Genomic DNA, 19,830 nt, shown 5'->3' with positions numbered 1-19,830 from the left:
AAATCTTACTATTCAGGAAGTGAGATCTGAGGATCACATTTTAAAGCCAGGCCAGGGTAGGAAAATCTGTGAGACTCTTATCTCCAGTTAACCACCAGAAAACTAGAAGTAGAACTGTGGCTCAAAGTGGTACAGCACTAGCCTTGAACAAAAGAGCACAGGGACAGCACCCAGGCCCTGAGTTCAAGCCCTATGACCTGTAAAACAAAAAACCACAACAACAACAAAAACACCACTGACTGTTAATCTCCTTATTTTTTTTAAAGTAGTTGTACAAAGGGATTTCAATTCTACAAGTCAGGTTCTGAGTACAATGCATCTTGATCAATGTCATCTTTTCCATTGTTCCCTCCCATGTTTCCCCATCCATCTCTACCCTCAAGTTACATAGTTCAATTTTACATGATGTACAATGAATATAATGAGTGCATTTGCTCATCCTTCCTCCCCTCTATTCCCATGCCCCACCCACTACCACCTGACTTATGTAAATGCAACTCCTCTGTATATCATCCATCTGTCTCTCTCCTCCCCTCCCCCCACCTCCTGGCTCCCAAATATGTTTCAGCTTCCTGGCATTCATTTTGTTAAATTAACCTCTTTATCTTTGCTTTCTGCAATGGCAAGTTTTCTCTGTGTGTTGTTTCTAAATTCCTTTGTAATTGTACTTAAAACTCACCTCCAGTGTTTTTGTTGTTGTTTGGTCATGGAGCAGGCTGGACACTGTCCCTGAGCTCTTTTGCTCAAGACTACTGCTCTACCACTTTGAGCCACAGCAACATTTCCTTTTTTTTTTTTTTTTTAACCATCCGATGTGTTTACTTGTAGATTTATAGGCACATTCTAGTTAGCACAAATGAGGGAAACCATGCAACCTGTATTTCTTTGGGTCAGGCTTACTTGGATCAGTGTTATTTTTTTCCAAGTCTTTCCATCTCCTTACAAATGATACGATATTATTCTTTCTGATGGACTCATAGAATTCCATATGTACCACAGGTCTCTAGGCATTCATACAGAATGAAACCATTGGACAATATTCTTAGGAGATGATTGCATAGCTATGTGCATCTAACCATAAAAATTAATATTTATCAAAATGAACTCCAGGAAGTGGAAACAAGAAGGATTTTTTCTTTGCTGCTCTTTTTGTTTTCAATTCCTTTTGTCTTGTGTGTTCATTTATCTATCTTTGGGAGAGTAAGGGTTACACAGAAATGGGGGGACAAAGTGTGAACAAATGCATCAGTGATACTCACTAGATCTTATGTTGAAAATCAATTATACAACCATAAATGGGTACAGGAGGGGAAAAACTGGGAAAGCGAGAGAAGGGGAGACATTGTTCAAAAAGTAAAATACTCTTTAGCTAACTCATGTAACTGTAACCCCTCTGTACAACATCTTTACAAGAACAATTATTTTTTAAACCCTCATCTCCAAGAAGCCTCCTCAGGTACAGTGGGCCCAAGTGCTAACCCCTACCACCTGTCCCTGGGGGTGGTCACCTGTGGGTGGCATGCACTTTAGGAAGTTGGTTTACTGGTGCCCTGGAGTTAGTCTACCTCTGTGATTTAGGGTGTATCTTATCCTTTAATGTGCCTCCTAAGCTCTCTAAACAGAACTGGGGTAGAAGGTCATATGATGGTCTCCTAAACCGAGCTACAAATTCCCTTACAGCATTCATGAGTTTCTCTGACTCCATGACTAGACCCATCTGGCAGGAGTTTTCTTGAGGTTTGGGGGCAGGGAGTGGGAGTGGTGAATCCAAGGACACAAGTTCTACTCTGCTCTCAAAGATAGGGAGAGCCAAACCCTGACATTTACCTTCTACTCAAGGGAGATGGATGGGAGGCCCGTGGGGGTTGGCTGAGTCTAAGGATGCTGGCTGGATGGCAACTGGTGCTGTGAGGTGCAGGAGGAGATGAGGAAGGGAAGATCTGTGTCCTCCCCTCCCCCACACAGATAAGGAGCCACAGTTGCCTTAGGGAGCTTTGGGAGCTTTGGCTTCCAGCCAGGCTGGGGCAGAGGAAGAAACCTCAAGACCCAGGGGACAGCCAGTCTAGAGCAGACTGGGCCCTGACCACAGCATCTGAGGACCAGCTCCTCCACTGTCCAACACGGCAGATCCCTCCTGGCCTTCTGCTCACTAGGGGAGCAGTTGCCTGCCAGCTCCTCTCACAGGCCAGTGTCTCTGATGGAGTTGTGAGAAAAACAGACAGGGCCCCCCTCCTTCCATGAGCTTACACTGGAAGAAAAAGGGAAGCTGAGATGGTCTAGGGGTATAGTCACTCCAGGGTCACCTGGCTGACATACTCTTTAGGGCTGGGGGTGATGAAGGTGTTTGGGTGGTACCTAGGGTAGCCAGGCCAGAAATACTTTCTGCCTTGACAGTGTGTGGGAATCTACTTCCTCAGTATTCACGGGGTCCCTGAGGCACTGCCATCCTGCCTGTAAAGGATCAGACCCTCCACCTCCAGGTCCCCTTTTGTTCTTCCTAGAATGACGATAATTGCTCTTTGTAGGGAATAGAGGGTCCAGTCAATCCCAGCCATCTGTCAAGTTCATGACTTGGAGCATGCACTTGCATGCAGCCACAGTCACCTGGTCTTCTCCTTTCCCCTGGCTTTTTCACCTGGATGGTCAGGCAGGGGTGGAGTTCTGTACAAATGGGAATTCAGCCCTTACAGTCCTTTCAGTCCATCTTAGCAGCAAAATGGAGGGCTCTCTTTCCACCCAAACACATGCTCACAAAACGGAGCTGTCCCAACCCCCACAATCAAGTGCTTTGAATGTAACTGAAGCACACACAGATGTTGATACAAGATTCCACACAGACTGGGGCATATTTTTCCGCCCCCTCCAGTCTTGAGGCTTGAACTTGGGGCCTGGGCACGGTTCCTGAGCTCTTTCACTCAAGGCTAGCACTCTACCATTTTGAGTCACAGCAGTACTTCCAGATTTCTGGTGGTTAATTGGAGATAAGAGTCTCATGTACTTTCCTGCCTGGGATGGCTTTGAACCTCAATCCTCAGAAATCGGCCTCCTGAATAGCTAGGATTACAGGCATGAGCACCAGCACCTGGCTCCACACATCTTTAGAACACTCACAAAGCAGCAACTCACCTACCAATGTGATAGAAACCGTGTGTTAAGAAATAAAGTAAAGGGCTGGGAAGGTGGATCAGTGGTAGAGCGCTTTCCTTGCATGCCTGAGACTCTGGGTTCGATTCCTCAGCACCACATAAGCAAAAAGAAAAAAGCCAGAAGTGGCGCTGTGGCTCAAGTGGTAGAGCACCTTGAACTAAAGAGCTGAGGGGCAGCGCCCAGGCCCAGAGTTCAGGCCTCACAACTGGACCCCCCCCCAAAAAAAAAGGAAGAAAGAAAGAAAATAAAGGAGCAGAATTAGTCTTTAAAAGCCTGAAGGAGCCACACAGACAAGGAGACCAGGGATCAGAGAGGGGATGAAACTGTTGACAGGCACACAGCCATATGGTAGCTGAGCCAGACTCAATTCATTTTGCTTTCCTACTTTGCCCAAAGCCTCCATCACCTTGGTGAGCCCAGAAAGAAATACTTCCTATTGCCTGTGACACATACTTAGGTTCTACCATGCACTCCAGCAAGAAGCCACTGGGAAGTTTTAGACAAGATTCCAGGTGTGCCTTCCAGGTGTGCTATTTGGCTGACAATTTGACTGCATTTATCCCCAGGATCAGGATACTTCATTCACCAAATCCCTCTGGTCCCCACAGATGAGGAGCTTGCCCAAATATTGCAGCTGGAGAGAGAAGAAAGTAGGGGAGACATGAGATATGATTCCACTCTTCCTCAGAAGTGTGACCCTGCAACCAAGAAACACAATACCTAGAAACCCAGCACAGGGACCTCTGGCACAGAGCCACAGCCTGTGGGCACAGACAGGGTGGGCTGGGCGATACTGGCACACGGAGAGACGCTGTTGACACCACCTCATTGGCTTGCATCCGGTCTGGAGGTAGCTTCTGAGGGCTGGGGTGTGTGTCACTAGTTGAGAAAGAAGAGCCAGAAGCAGCTGTCTCCCACCTCCTCCCCCACTTCCAGGCTCAGTATTCAAGAACTTAGACATTCTGAAAACTCATTCCTCCTTGTTTGCTGACCTCCTGTTTTCCAAGTGACAGCAGAGAGATGCTTCTAACCCGAGCCCTTAAACAAGCTGCATAGTGCATTCATTCATTTATCCTTTTAAGAAGTGTTTGCTGGGGGCCCAGATGTCCTAGGCATTGGGACACAGTGGAGGAGGCACAGTCACCCTAGTGAACCATCGTGGTAGGGTATCACCTTAGAAGTAGACCTCAGCTGTGCACAGCAGGTTCTGGGAGAGCATCTTATGACCAAAGGTGATCCTGTGATTGGTACCCAGGTCTTTGCCGTTCAAAGACTCCAGCATAGTTCAAAAATGACACAAATGGCACATGTTTTCTGAGTGAAGAGGATAAGGCTGAGTCCTACAGGAAGTTGAGACTGAGTGGAACAGAACCATTGTCTTTCTGTTTTCCAACATGCCACATGGGCCCCCACCCTTACCCCTTGTGTTTCCCAGAGTTCCCACCTCTAGGGACTATGAGAAAGACAAAAAAACACAAAAACAAAAACATATCATAGAAAACAATAGAGTCATGCCACAAGTTACAACTAAGCATTCAGAGTGAGTGATAGGAGATGAATCGGTTTGACAATGATGTCTTTAAATGAACCTTGCTCTTCCTGTTGGCTTCAAATGTCTCATTTTGGACAGGCAGGAAGCAGTCCCTGAGCATTGGAGGGAGGCTGAGGTGGCTGGCTTGGCTGAAATCATGGATAAATCACAGAACGAATCCACCCACGGACATTTCAGATGGGAGTGCATTTGTTTGCTAAATGCATGCTTGTGTTGCCTGTGTAATCTGGCCCCTACGTACCACAGGCAGATGATGTGGTACATATCTGCATTTCTAAGGAATGGAGCTCTGGAGGTAAAACTGTTTTCCATGATCCCCAGAAAAAGTGGTTGCATAGGGTACCCAGCCTCCGCCCAGGAGTCCCCATCTCCCTTTTGCCTGCTTGATACCCAGCTGAGGTACAGGTACCAAACTGTCATACAACGACAATGATGATGACAAGGACTATGGTAAGAGAGCCATTAAGGTGGGGGGGTGGATTGAAAGTAACTGGAGAGTTCTTTCCTTTTCTTCTTTCCTTATTTGTGTGTGTGTGTGTGTGTGTGTGGCTCAAGGCTGGTGCTCTACCACTTGAGCCACACCTCCACTTCCTCAAGGTAACTAGAGAAGGGGAACCTCTCCCTTTTCTGCCTTAAGAGGTATATATTCAAAAGCCTGGATGCAAAGGAGGAACACTTGGGCACATGACTCATGATTACAAGAGAATTAGCCTCTTTGAACAAAGACTTGGCAGAAGGTTTTTTTTTAATACAGTTAGTCATCAATTGGTGTGCAATCGATGTGTAATTGATCCACATGTAGCTGGCAAAGTATAAAACCAGACATGCTGCTGGAATCTAATGAGAGAAATGATATCCACGGAGTAAACCAAGGGTACATCTGATTGGTCATTAGACTGCACTCCCCTCTCTCCTTGAGAAAGATCAGAATAGCTCCTGATCCCATGGAAAGATATTCCAGTGCACAGGTATACCAGTACCCTCTGTTCCATTTCTGACCAGTGCGTATTCTGGTGGTGCTCCCAGAAGTCCAACGAGAAAGACGAATCAAGACGAATCACTTCTAAAGGGAATTCCTGAAAGTACAGTTCATTCACCCCTGAGCACTGATTTATTAAGCAAGAGTTGGCTAACCTCCAGTGAGCCCAGCAATGAATGAAAATGACAAATGAATTGGGAAACGGGAGGTGTGAGGAAAGGGGAAAGGAATGATGACAAGGGATCAAGTCTGTTTGTTTCTTGTTGCTCTTGTAACCACCAGGAAATGCACGTAAACTTCACCAAAAAAGGCTTCCATTAAATGCCACAGGACTTCTTTTCTATGTTCTGATTGTAAACAGGAAATCATCTCTCATAGAGATTTATGTAGATCCTTTCCAGGATGATTTAGGTGATGTGATTCTGTAATAAATGGAAGTGGGTATTTTGTTTAATTTTACTCGGAGCATTCTTCATGTTTCTACCTTCATGTTTCTATACTTTCTATTCTCATACTACTGTTTCATATCAGGGGATTTTATAGATTTGCTACTGATATAGGGTCTCCCTGCATTTTTTTTTTTTTTGCCAGTCGTGGGGCCTGAACTCTGGGCCTGGGCACTGTCTCTCAGCTCTTCAGCTCAAAGAAAGTGCTCTACCACGTGAGCCACAGCACCACTTCCAGCTTTTTCTGTTTACATGGTTCTGAGGAATAGAATCCAGGGCCTCATGCATGCAAGGCAAGCACTCTACCACTGAGCCGCTCTACCAGCCCCTCCCTGCATTTTTTAAATTCTCCCTTGAAGGAGTTGGTCCCATGTGGCTTGTCTGAAGTTGGACTTGCTGAGTGACCGCCGGGGTGTTGAGCAACTGAGAGCCCAGAGAAGCAGATAATGGGGTTCTGAAGGTATTTTCTGAGCAATGTAACAAATGCTGATGACAGTCACAGGTCAAAAACCAACTACCTCATCACCAAGGGAGAACCAAAAGAAGAAGAAATACAGCTTCAGAGATGTAAGCACTGCCAAAAGAAGAAAGCTAGAAATAAGGAAGGAGAGAGTAGCAACAGAACTAGCTTAGGTAAAAGCAATTGTTCATCTTCCTCCCAGTGTGGGCTGGAATTCCCAGGGTAAAGGGAAGCGTTGTTTGCTGTCTGCCTACAGTATGTCATCAGCTGATGTCATCATGACCCATTTAGGTAAGGATCCCACTCCTGCATCTGCTCTTGTGCCCCATGGCATTGATATCTTTACCAGATGGCAAGCAAACAGAAGGGCTGAGCAGAGGAGAAAACTCAGGAAACACAGGTTCCATCACTTCCCAGGTCCAAAAGCTAGCAGAGGAAGTAATGGAGCAGCTTATGGGGAAATCTCACCTTCCAGTATTAAGAAAGAGCACAGATTCTGAAATTAAGGCCAAGCGGCCCTTAGATCCTACCATACTCATCTTACTTTTCTGGAACTTGGTCTTTCTGTTTCTCTTTCTTTTCCTTTCCTTTCTGTCCTTCCTTCTTTCTTTCCTTTCTTCCTTCCTTCCTTCCCATTGGTCATTTGTCTTCCCTATTTTAATTTCCCTTTAATTTTTTAAAACTAATTTGTGTGTGTGTGTGTGTGTGTGTGTGTGTGTGTGCGCGCGCGCGCTCACACACCGATCCTAGGGCTTACACTCAGCGTCTGGGTTTTGCCTCTAAGCTTTTTTGCTCAAGTCTAGTGCTCTACCACGTGAGCTACAATTCCACTTTTGGATTTGTGTTGATGAATTGGAGATAAGAGTTTCATGGACTTTCCTGCTTGAGCTGGCTTTGAATCATGATCCTCACATCTCAGCCTCCTGAGCAGTTAGGATTATAAGCATGAGACACTGGTTCCTGGTTAATTTATTACTGTTGTTGTTGTTATTAAGTAGTTGTAAAAAGAGGTTTCAAATTAAACAAGTCAGTTTTATAAGTACAGTGCATCATGATTAATGTAATCTCTTCCAGTTTTCTTGTCTTTAAAATGCAGATGAAGTCTGAGATGGTTAAGTACAGGTCAATGATTTTTCATGTACCACTACCTTTTAATAAGAAAAATAATCAAGGAAAAAGTTCTATCACACATAAGAATACCAAAGCATATATAACATATATAACAATAACAAGGAAACTAACCTGAAAAAAAAAAAACAGTAAGGAGTGCCTTCTGTATCAGAAACCAACATGTCATATAAAGCTTTGGTGGTTACCATGGTGCCATCAGACAAATCAAGGGTCCAGAGGAAAGTATTTCTGCTCCGATTAAGCAAGGACTTGATTCTCAGTGCTTTTTACCAAAGGTGAGCATCTTTTAATCTCATCTCTGCCAGCAGCACTTCAAAACAAAAATCTCTAACCAAATCTACAAAAAAGGAAATAACTGGGGCTGGGAAGGTGGCTCAGTGGCAGAGCACTTGCCTTGCATGCCTGAGGCCCTGGGTTCGATTCCTCAGCACCACATAAGCAAAAAGAAAAAAAGCCAGAAGTGGTGCTGTGGCTCAAGTGGTAGAGCGCTAGCCTTGAACTGAAGAGCTGAGGGACAGCGCCCAGGCCGAGTTCAGGCCCCACGACCAGACCCCCCCCCAAAATAAAAAAGGAAATAACTCTCCTTAAGTGTGTGATTTTCTTTTTGATTTTATAGGAATTTATAGTAAGAATTCTAACACCTTGAGTCTCAGAGGAGACTGAATTGAAACATTTTTTTGTATCCCTTTCATTTCTTTATATTGGCTTATATTACTCTGACTATAATTTCAATGTAGTAAATAAGAAATCTGAGGGGGAAAAGAACTCTCTATTATGAGAGTATTATTTCACTGATTTTTGAATGGCTTTCCTTTATGCTGTTGGGGCATAAAGTACGAACAGTGAAATTCGCTGTTTTTAGGTATATGCTTCTATGAGTTTAGCCAGTTTAGTTCAGATACTGGGCAGGGGACCAAGCCACCAGATAATGGTGGTCAAAAGAAGAAAAAAAAACCCTCAGGATTGTACAGCTTTCCCCTCCAGGGTCTAACTCCCCTTTCTTCCCTGATTCTTTTACAAAGACTCTATTTTGAAGAAAAACGCTGAATGCAGGGGACTAAGCTGGTAACCATCCACCTAGAAAATTCCTATAACATTCCTCAGCATTGACTAGTAAGGGGCTGGGTAAGGAGCAGCAACAGCTGTCAATGGTGAGGAATGGAGTTTTCAAGATGAAGAACAGTTTACAGAATGGGAAAGTTTCTGAACCAAGAAGAGGAATATAATCAACCAAGCGAGGCAGTTCATATTTTAAATCTACTGTATTTAACAGAAAGAAAAACTGAAGCAGAGAGAGCAGAGAACGAGGAAGAGACTGGACATCAACAGGGTTGGGTCATGAGGGAATTCTCTGTTTACACAGGATTGATATCAGTTCCTTAGGGAAATGAATGATATAATCATTTCAGGATCATGGAAGACTTGTGTTCATAAAAGTATCAAAGGATATTCATAATTGTCATCATTTTGCAGGTGATCCATGGGGTCAGGAGAGCAGTCACAGACAAGTACAACAGAGAACTGTGACCTCCTCTGCTCCAACAAGAAAGCAGAGGCAAGAGGCCAAAGAAGGACAAGCATGGGAGCAGGGGGCTCTGCAGCCAGAGCTGAGGAGAGCACCCAGGAGCAAGGGACACAGTGGACTTTAGTACTTCCTGCGGGAGGAGGTGGTAGTGTATTTGATGGTAGAGGTACTGCCCCCAGAGGTGCTCAGGCCTCCCCCAAAGCTTCTGATGCTGCTGGAACTGAAGCCACCTCCAGGATTCTGGCCACTGCTGCCTTGACCCAGGGCTAAGCCACTGCTGGCACCACTGGCACTGCCATAAACTCTGGAAACAGTGGACCTCAACACGGCTGTAGGGAAAGGACAAGGACACAACAGACACAGTGAGCCAGGTGGCAAGCTCTGAGACAGGGAGACACACAGCTCAGTACTTACAGACGTTGGCGGGTCTCAGGCCTTCACCAATCAACCTAGAAGCACAGAAGAGTGAGCTAGAGGGAGAGGTTACCCGGAATCCACAGAAAGACAAAAACTAGCAATGGTTCACAAAGAACCATCTTCCAAAGGGTTGTGATGGATGCGTTATTATAAACATCCAGTTACTCATCATCTTCTGCTTTGAGCTTGATTCTTGGGAATGTCCTCAGGGAGGCTTGCGATACCCACCTGCACTCCTCGCCTTCCAGCAGCTTCCTGTAGGTGGCAATCTCCACATCCAGGGCCAGCTTGACACTCGTGAGGTCCTGGTACTCCTTCAGCAGCCTGGCCATGTTCTGCTTGGCCTTCTGCAGGGCATCCTCCAGCCCTTCCAGCTTGCTCCTGGCATCCTTGAGGGCCAGCTCACCTCGCTGCTCGGCATCAGTGATTGTGTCCTGTAGGCTGGCACACTGGGTGGAGAAAACAAGAACTTACAATCTAGGGGTCCACAGGAAAATAAAGCTGATTGTACTTCTTTTCCAATGAAGGGGATTCCAGAACCCCAAAGGATAGAGGAAAAACCCTAACATGTATTGTCTAGTCTTTTTACTTTGTTTTGACATTTACATGTCTGGAACCATTTGCCAACAACCTCTGTGGTTAGTCCATGAACCACCCCAGACGAGCAGATGTTTGGTTACTGAAGGAGACACTTCAATAGAAGAAGGAGGAGTAAGTAGTTTATTTTGAATATAATCCTTAAAGCCAAACAGAGACTGTGTTTGATGGACACCTGTGGATACTACATGAAGTGACCCCAGATTATAACCATCACCATGGAAGTGATGAGAAGTCCCATGATGCTGTGGAGAGCTTTCCTCCCTTTCACTTCAGAAGCTACCATAACCTTGGACTTCCCGCTGCTGGAGCCTCTGCTCTTCCTCCACTTGTTCCACCTGGAATCTTGAGAAGGTTTGTGACGATGTTCTCCCATTCCTTGTGGCCTGACAGTTTTCCAAAAGTTATCACAGTGGAATTCCTGAGTCCATCATTCCTCTTCTGCAAACTCTTCTAATGCCCATAGCTAATTTTTCTACAACCCTTTGTACCGGGCTTGGTTCACTTTAGAATATGGATCAATGCACCAGTATGAACCCAACTCCTTTAACCAGTGTATTACCTCAGGTCAGGAGCTGCATGTCAATCTGGCAGAAGTGGCTCACACCTGTAATCCTAGCTACTCAGGAGGCTGAGATCTGAGGATCATAGTTTGAAGACAGCTAGGACAAAAAAGTCCTTAAGACTCTTATCTATAAATAACCACCAAAGAGACAGAAGTGAAACAGTGGCTCAAGTGGTAGAGCACTAGCCCAAAGTACAAACGCTCAGGGACAATGCCCAGGCCCTGGGTTCAAACTCCCAGAGCAGCACAAAATGAAGACGAAGAGGAGGAGGAGGAGGAGGAGGAGGAGGAGGAGGAGGAGGAGGAGGAGGAGGAGGAGGAGGAGGAGGAGGAGGAAGAGGAGGAGGAGGAGGAGGAGGAGGAGGAAAAGGATTGCATGTCCCCTCTCCCTGGTGTTTCATTATCCCCTAAGTGCTGCCCATATGATGTTTTCTGTTGCCTGATGGGGTCTAGAAAGGGGAGAAGGAAATGGAGCCTTCTTCACCATTGTCCCCAGCCTACCTGCTTCTTCACGTGGTCGATCTCGGATCTCAGCCTCTGGATGATGCGGTTGATCTCAGCAACTGGCTGTGACCTGCAGCTCCTCATACTGCAGGTCCATCCAAAAGAGAAAAATGTATGTGAGCATGCACATGCAAATGCTAACTCCTACTGCTGGATCAGACCTGAAATATATTGACCTAATAGTTCCTGTTTAAAAAATTTTATGAACATTTAAGGAAAGCTGATGTCACATGGACATTTGAATCTATAAACAAGTTGCAAAGAAGCTTAAGTGAGAGACCACAGATAGCAAAGTTCTCTTGGGACCCACCGTGTCTGAAAAGTATTCTGAAAGCTTTAATTTAGGGTGAATCTTAAAGCAAAGTTGCCTAAGTCCTCATCTATGGTAGTTTTCTTCTTGCCCCTGAATGACTTTGATTCCTGGCCAGGGATATAAGTTCTATAAAAGTGACTTCTAACAGAGCAGAGAACATTTACTATGATAAGGCCCTGGTTTCCTTTCATTGGACTACCTTGAATGAGCTCAAAGTCTTAGGGTATTCAGGATGGGCACAGAGATCCCTGAGCATCTGCCACCTCCCTGCTCACCTTAGTCTGGTACCAGGACTCAGCCTCAGCCCAGCTCCTCTGAGCAATCTCCTCATATCGGGCTTTGACCTCCACAATGATGCTACTCAGGTCCAGGTTACGGTTGTTGTCCATAGAGAGGATCACAGAAGTGTCTGAGATGTGGGTTTGCATTTGAGACAGCTCCTGCAGACCACAGGGTTCAAAGGTCAACTCTGCCTGTGAAGAACCAGAGCTTCCCGACTCCCAGCTCTTCCCACTGTGCAGAGTCTTGTCTGAGTAATGGAAGGGAGGTAGGGATCCTTACTTCTTCAAAGATGGAGGTGAGGAAGGTGACCTCATTTCTAAGCCCAATTGCATTGGTTTTCAGTTCAACCTCCTTCATGGAGGCAGCATCCACGTCCTGGAGAAAGAACCCATAACAGGCAGTCCTCTGAGCCCTCCAGCACAGCCCCACAATCCCAGGTCCCTGGCAACCTCCCTCTTAGGTTGGCCAGAGATACAGAGCCATGACTCTTCTACAACAGGGAACTTGATTCAATCAGCTCACCTTCTTCAGTGTTACGAATTCATTTTCTGCTGCTGTATGCCTGTGGATTTCATCTTCATACCTAGGAGAAGGATATAACACATTTGAGCCTGTTGTGGATGAAATCAAAGACAGCCTGGGATCCTACTTTCCATAAATGGAAAGAACCTCATGCATCCTTCTCTAAAAAAATACATATCTTCAAGCAGTTTTACAAAGGGTTTCAATTCAACAGGTCAGTTAATGAGTATAATGTACTTCTCCCTACCCCACCCATCCCCTCCATTTTCTTTGTTCCATTCTCACATATATACATTGAATACTATTATTGCATTCTCTCACCCTTTCTCTTCTTTGCCCACCTCCTCTTCTTGACCTCTTCTCCTCTGAGACTTCAGGCTCTAGCTTCGTGGTGTTCAATTTGTTAGACTGTAGGTTAGTAGCTCAAAGGAGTAACAGCGTTGGAATTCTCCCTTGCATATACTATATTCTACTTAGTATATTTATTTATATATGTGCATCTGACCCTGTATACATTATTCTGTATGTTTGCAAGTTAGGATGTTAACTTCTGCATAGAGAAAACATACATCCCTTGTCTCTCTAGGCCTGACTTAACTTAGTTTTTTCTACATCCATCTATTTATTTGCCAATGACAGACATCATTCTTGGATGTATAAAATTGTATCGATCAATCAATAGATATGAAAACTGTAGTATATCTATCTATATCTCTAAGATATGCCACAGCATTCATCCTTCTTGATCCACAGAGGCTCAGGTGATTTTTGTGTCGCTGGGTTTTTAACTTCTCTACTTCCTGTAAACTTCCATAGCCCTCTGGGTATTATGCTGTCATTTCTCAACTTTATTACATGCTCATGTTTAATAAGGATTGGTCTCACCTCTTGACCTGAGCACCCACTGTTGTGAAGTGTGAAATTTAACAAATAATCCATTTTCCTCTTTGACTCACTTGTTCTTGAAGTCTTCCACCACACCCTGCATGTTCTTCATCTCTGATTGAATATGACTCCCCTCTGTAATGATGGAGTCCAGCTCTTTCTTGAGAATTTTGATATACTCCTCAAATAAAAAGTCTATGCCCGGCCTCACAGTCTTGGTATCCTGCTCTTGCAGCAGGGTCCATTTGGTCTGCAGGACCTCGTTCTGCTGTTCCAGAAATTGCACCTGCATTTGAGACAAGATGGTTATTTGTGAGGACCTGTCTAGAAGAACAGAATGATAGTCAGCAGATTCTCAGCCATTGTAGGCCTCTCCCTAGTTGCTGTTTCTGACTTGGAGCAGAGGCTCAGGCTGAGGATTCCACATCCTTTTGCTTCTTCCTGGGTCCCACAAAGAATACTCTAGAAAGAAATCTCAAGGATCATCACCAAAGGGAACTCACACTGTGAATTAAGGGGCCAATCAGTGACTTTCAATGTTTGTTTTCTTCTCAGACATAATGTCAAATCTAGTTTGAAGGTAGTAACTAGTGACAAACATATAAGGGTTCTTCATTAGGGATAAAATCTGAATTAGAAAGGATGCCAATGTTACCGAAGAATTATGTTCAATTTCATACTCAGTATGAGTAACTACAATGAATTAGCGTTTCTACATATTAGACCATTGTTTCATTTTTCTAATGCAGCTAAAGAAGTTTTCACTTTTCTGTTAAATAACTTTGATACTCTCCAGACTACTATTGGAATTACCAGTGCCAATGTCACTAGCATCCTTCTGTAATTGCTTACATCCTAAAGAGAGGAAACTACAGCTACTGCTGTGTCTCTGCCTCCTCTGTACTTGGGACAGTCAAGAGTGAGGGTCACAGACAGCAGGGACCACAGAAATGGAGGACACAGGGAAATTTTAAATGCTAGCTTTTCCTATGTTCTTGTCAGGGCCCAATCCAGCATCCCTGTGAGGAAGTGGTCTGAGGTCCTCTCTAGTTCTAGCCTACTCTTGCAGGACACTGGTGTCTATAGCTGGGACTCTGGATGCCTTGTGCAGAACTCAGTGTCCTGCTCACCTTGTCGATGAAGGAGGCAAACTTGTTGTTGAGGGTCTTGATCTGCTCACGCTCCTCTGTCCTCACCCGCTGGATGGTGGGGTCGATTTCCAGGTTGAGAGGAGTCAGGAGGCTCTGGTTGATGGTAACTTCTTGGATGCCTCCAGGAGGGCACACAGGGAAGCCTGAGCCCCCATAGCCACCACCAAAGCCAGCTCCGCCACCACCGAGCCCAAAGCTACCACCACCAAAACCAAATTCACTGCCGGCTCCACCTCCAAAGCCACAGCTACCCCCAACTCTGCTATATCCTCCTCTGATGCCACAGCTGCCCCCTGCCATGGAGATCCTCAATGAGCTTCCCAGGCCATAGAGGCTCCTGCTGCCCAAACCAGAACCTGCACACACAGCTCTGATGTTAGACACACTGCTAAAGCCTGAGCGGCTCAGCCCAGGCACTCTGGCTGAGCCAGAGCTGAAGCCCCTGCAGCTGCTCTTAAGATTGATTTGTCTAGACATGGGTCCTGGAGATTCAAAGGCTATGGAATGCAGAAAGACTGCAGGAAGAGCTGAGGAACAGATGAATGTTCTGCTCTCTGGTTGGCTGCTTATATGGAATACAGATAGACTGGGCCATGTCCTGGACCTTACAGACAGCAAAGAGTTGAACTTTACCAATAATGAGATTACATCTGATTAATAGAAAAGTTATGAAATATTGAAATTGCAGCTTTGGCCTACTTTATTGAGAAATAATTCTCCTGCCCCCAGCTTTGACTTAATCTCAGCACAATAAGACTATCCCTGATTCTCTGTAACAAGGAGTTAAGTCAACATCCTAACAAAGATTCTCCCCATCTGTCTAAACATTTTGGGTGTCCTCTGCTCCACAAAGATGTCTTTTCTGCCTTGGAAATAAAAGAGGTCATGAAAAAATAGATTGCATATGCCTCCACAGACGGCTTAACTTTTACCTCCAATAATTACACATGTTCCACAACACTTTGTTTGCTTTTTATGTAACACATAAGTCAGGTAGACAAGTAGAAGGAACACAGTGAGTCCCGGGTATGTGTCACCTGCTAGAACCACCAGGATCCCTTGGCCAGCCTTCCTGCTCCACACTTCTTCCCTAGTACTTCATCAGCTCTAAACTATTTGAAAGAAAAAAATCTCAGAGATTATACGATTCCTTCAGGAAGAAATTCTGTATTCGTATCTAAGTGATAAAAATCTAAGAATATATCCAAGTCACAATTTGTACTTTAAATCCTCAAGTATTCTTTCATATCTCTCGATATGTATTTAATCTGCAAATAACCCATTTCTGTTTACTTGTTTTATATTTTAGTTGTTTCAATCAAGATCCACGTCAGTTTTATGCATGTGCAATTGGAACATCACATCTTTTTTTATTTGTTTTGTTGTCATTATAAAATTGATGTACATTAAACATTTTGGAACCTCTCTGTATTTCTCTCCTGGAGATGTATTTGCCTAAGACCCTTTGCTACTTTTCCTATGGAACCTTTGGGCTTTCCTACTTGTGTGTTTATGGTGGTCACTTAACATGCTACTGTCACCTTTACATTTCCTGCCACTTTTTTACACTGACAACTAGAAATTTACTAGTGTCTTATGATATATTTAGACAATCCAGCATAGACACAGTAGATTGTCTATTTAGTATTGAATATTGTTACTAACACATCCACTGGTATATATTCAATATATATTTATTAATTCAATGTTAATATATTGAATTAATTAAATTATTAATTAATATTAAATTAAATGTTAATTAATATTTTATTTAATACATTTATTTAAATATATTTTACATGAAATATTTATATATTAAATATATTGGCCCCTTGAGTAATTATGAGTTTTTGTTACATGCAGTTATGTTCGTTTACATATTTACAAATATATCACATAGTTTATTTGAAAAAATGTACTACTTTTTTCAAAAGTACCTGTTTAAGGGAGAAAATACATGCCTAAAGCCATTTCTAGGTACTCAGTTCTTAGGATAGAAGCAAGGAATATGATCAGTTCTTAGCCTATCTTTGGAATAACTTGATAGCTATGTGGCTCTGCTTTTCCTGAGACCTGTGTGACATGTCTATGTGTATGTATGTGTGCACCTGTGGTATGTGTATGTATATGACATACAGAGAGAAAGAGAGACAGAGACCATGCAAGACAAGTGTGGGAGTTGTATTGTGCAGAAGAAGTTCCTTCTCATAGCTGTAGAAAGCTATACCAGTAAATAAATGCTACTTATGGTTTGTGTATATCTGAGTAGTCTGCTTTGTGTATAAACATATATACATACAGATCCAGGTGGTCATCAGAAGAATGATCATGAGAAGCCAGCTCTGGATAAAAGATATCTATCTCCACAAATGTGCTGATTATAATGGTGTGCTCCTGTCATTCTAGCTATGCTGGAGGACATAGGTAGGTCTAAACTACAGAGTGAACCCCTGGCCCTGTCTTCTCAAAATAATGCAGTGACACTAGATATGGAGTAGTAGAGAATGTATCTGAAAGTAAAGATGGGTTGGAAACGGGGGCTATTTCTGTGTGAAATGAATTAGGCCCATATGTCTACTGAGGCACTCCATTACTTGAAACAGTAAAGTTTCTCATTGTTCAGGGTCTTGGAGAGAACAAGGCATCTCAGTGAGTCATCCTTGAGGACCAGCAGTGGTCCTTAAAGGAGAGAATTATGTGTGGGGCCAGGCATGGAGGCGCCTGCTTGTATTCTCCAGGTCTGGGGAGACAGGCAAGAGACAGGCCAGCCTTGGCTACATAAAAAGGCTCCTGTTCTAAAACAAATTAAATTAAATTAAAACAATAAATATTAAAAAATACTGCTGCTGTTGTAACTTGCCCTTGGAAAAATAGTGTTTTTCCTCTAAGAGCATAATTCACTCTTATTCTGATGAATGACTGGGAGTGGTTTCATGCTCAAAGTTCAAGTTGGCATATGTAATTTACTTTAACAACACAAAATATGATACCCAAGTTCTTCCTTACATCCTACCATAGCAAAATTCTCCATGTTCTTTTTGTATATTTTGTACCCTGGCTCTAAACTCAGCCAGTGTCCAAGGGATCCTTCCACCTATTAGCAAACATTCTTCAGAGAAACACTATTTACTTTAAAGGATCAACCCATACCATGGGGAGACAGGTAAATCTGCAAAGTCTGATATGCCAAGTATATACAAGGCTGGTACCTGTTATTTATTAAACATGGAAAGACATTGTATTTTTATTTTATTAGGCAAGTTCTCTACCAGTTGATCCATACTCTATCTCTGGTTGCTACTAGTGAACCAGTTCAAAGATCAGGGCTTGAGTATTCTCCAGCCTTTTCTTCTATTCAGGACTTCAACTGAGCTCATGATGCTACTTACATTGAGAGGTCAATCTGCTTTATCCAGTCTACGGTTCTTCTAGACCCTGTTAGGGAACAGAAGATGTCGTGTGTATATATTCTCACCTGAGCACACGCACACATTTCCATCTATTGCGCTATGTATCCATCTGGATCTCTAAACATAAGTTCACACTGCTGTGTCCAGCTCCAAATCATTGTAGAGATCCTTCTAACCTGTTCCCTGGCTTATTGGCATCCTCACTGATAATCAGGGAGAAACTTAGCTCTCACTATCTGCCATCTGTTTATTTAATTGTTCTGTTTCATATTTTATGTTGTTAAGATTAACTTCAGGTAAAGGAAACTACCCTGAGTGTGTCTGAGTGTGTTTCTATGAGATTAACACATGAATTGATCAACTGAGGTAGAACAAATTTCCCTGGCTGATGTGAGCAGGCTTCATTCCCTTAGTAAAACAGGGAGAAAATTAAAAGGCTGAGTCAGAAAACATTCCCTTTTCCCCCGCTGTCTTTCTGACTGTGTTTATCCTGCCTTTAGATTCATAATGAAACATTGGTTGTTCTGTGCCTCCAACTGGCTAACAAATCTTACCACTTGTCAGTCTTGAAAGTTATAATAAATCAATCTCTCTCTCTCTCTCTCTCTCTCTCTCTCTCTCTCTGCACCTTGGTTTTACCTCTAAATTTATCTGGATGTGGATTATGCATATACAATATACAATATAGATATAAACATGTGTATACATGTACATGCACATATTCTGTTTCTCTGGGAACACTAACTAATCCACATGTACAGAAGGTTCAGAATTACTAAGCTATATCCCCAAGAGATCTGCATTATCACTGACAACACAGTACTTACTCGGAGCTCCTTTTCTTGTAGTCTTACACACACCTCTGTTCCCAGTTCTCCTAAGGTCAGCCTTGTCTCTCCTTTTCCACTTAGGACATATTTCTACCATATGTAACTTTAATTTCTTTTTCTCATCTCATTTCTCTAGATTGACTAAACATTTCAATGCCACTAACAGTGATGAGACAGGACATGCTTGTCTCAATGTCAAACTTAGTGAGCATGGTCCAGTGTCTCATAGTTAATGTAATTTCTAACACATTTGAAGATTATATCCTATATACTTTTCCTGCATTGCTTGATACAGTTGCATGGTATTTTTTTTAGTTCTTTCTGGGACTAGATTGTATTGTTTGGTTTTTGATTAGAACAAAACCTTCTTGGCTATGGTGCATCATTCTTTTAATATTTAGTAGAAGAGGTTGCTGCTATGTTGTTGAGATTTTGTCCTCTGTGTATAAGAGGTATTTATCGATTTTCAAAATGATTTTATGCAGCTCCAGTGGTAAAAGAGAGTTGTCTGCCTAAAATGAGACAGAAAGAACTCTCTGCACTTTTATTTCCTAGAAGCACTTGTGGAGAACTGGTGCTGTCCCAGTTACCAGATTACATGTTATTGAATTAATTTTTGTAGTGAGAATATGAAATTCTGATTCTCATTCTCTGTGTGAAACCTGGTATTTTTCCAAGGATGTGGTGCATTTTTATCAAAACTCACAATTTTATTGGCAGATAATTATTTGTCGTTATTCTTTATTATAGTTTAAATCTTCATGTGATGTTTGTATCTTATCTATTTAAACCCTCATGCCTGCACAAACTTTTTAAACCTTCATTTCATATATTGCCATACACAAGATGATTGTCCTTTCTATTTTCTTCCCTCTTGTATGTCGTGGATACATGACAGCACATGTTAGAGGTGGGCTTACATGAGTCATCTAACATCTACTGTTGGGAAAGTCTGGATAGGAAGAAGTAAGGAAGTAGCAATGTAAGAGAGTACCCTACATCACTAAAGAGATGATCAGAAATAACACAAAAAAAGATACTGATGGAACTGGATCCAGAACTACATCCTATAAATTAATCAGTTCAAGAATTGTAGGGAGACAAGTGTCACACG

General features: G+C 43.1%; 1 protein-coding gene across 1 annotated transcript; it reads right to left on the bottom strand.

Annotated features, from left to right (window-relative positions):
* Positions 1-9,360: 9,360 nt before the first annotated feature.
* On the bottom strand, positions 9,361-14,953 carry LOC122098389 (keratin, type II cytoskeletal 6A-like). The gene is given in 10 exon segments (XM_042668794.1): positions 9,361-9,569; positions 9,655-9,689; positions 9,886-10,106; positions 11,321-11,384; positions 11,386-11,408; positions 11,912-12,076; positions 12,198-12,293; positions 12,441-12,501; positions 13,397-13,611; positions 14,456-14,953. Coding segments are annotated over 10 exon segments (1,587 nt in total).
* Between the last annotated feature and the right edge of the window lie 4,877 nt (positions 14,954-19,830).

The sequence above is a fragment of the Dipodomys spectabilis genome, unplaced genomic scaffold, assembly GCF_019054845.1.
Source record: "Dipodomys spectabilis isolate Male_0828 unplaced genomic scaffold, ASM1905484v1 ptg000477l, whole genome shotgun sequence".
NCBI lineage: Eukaryota > Metazoa > Chordata > Mammalia > Rodentia > Heteromyidae > Dipodomys > Dipodomys spectabilis.
The sequence above is the reverse complement of the archived record's forward strand: the minus strand, read 5'-3'. Positions and strand labels throughout refer to the sequence as shown.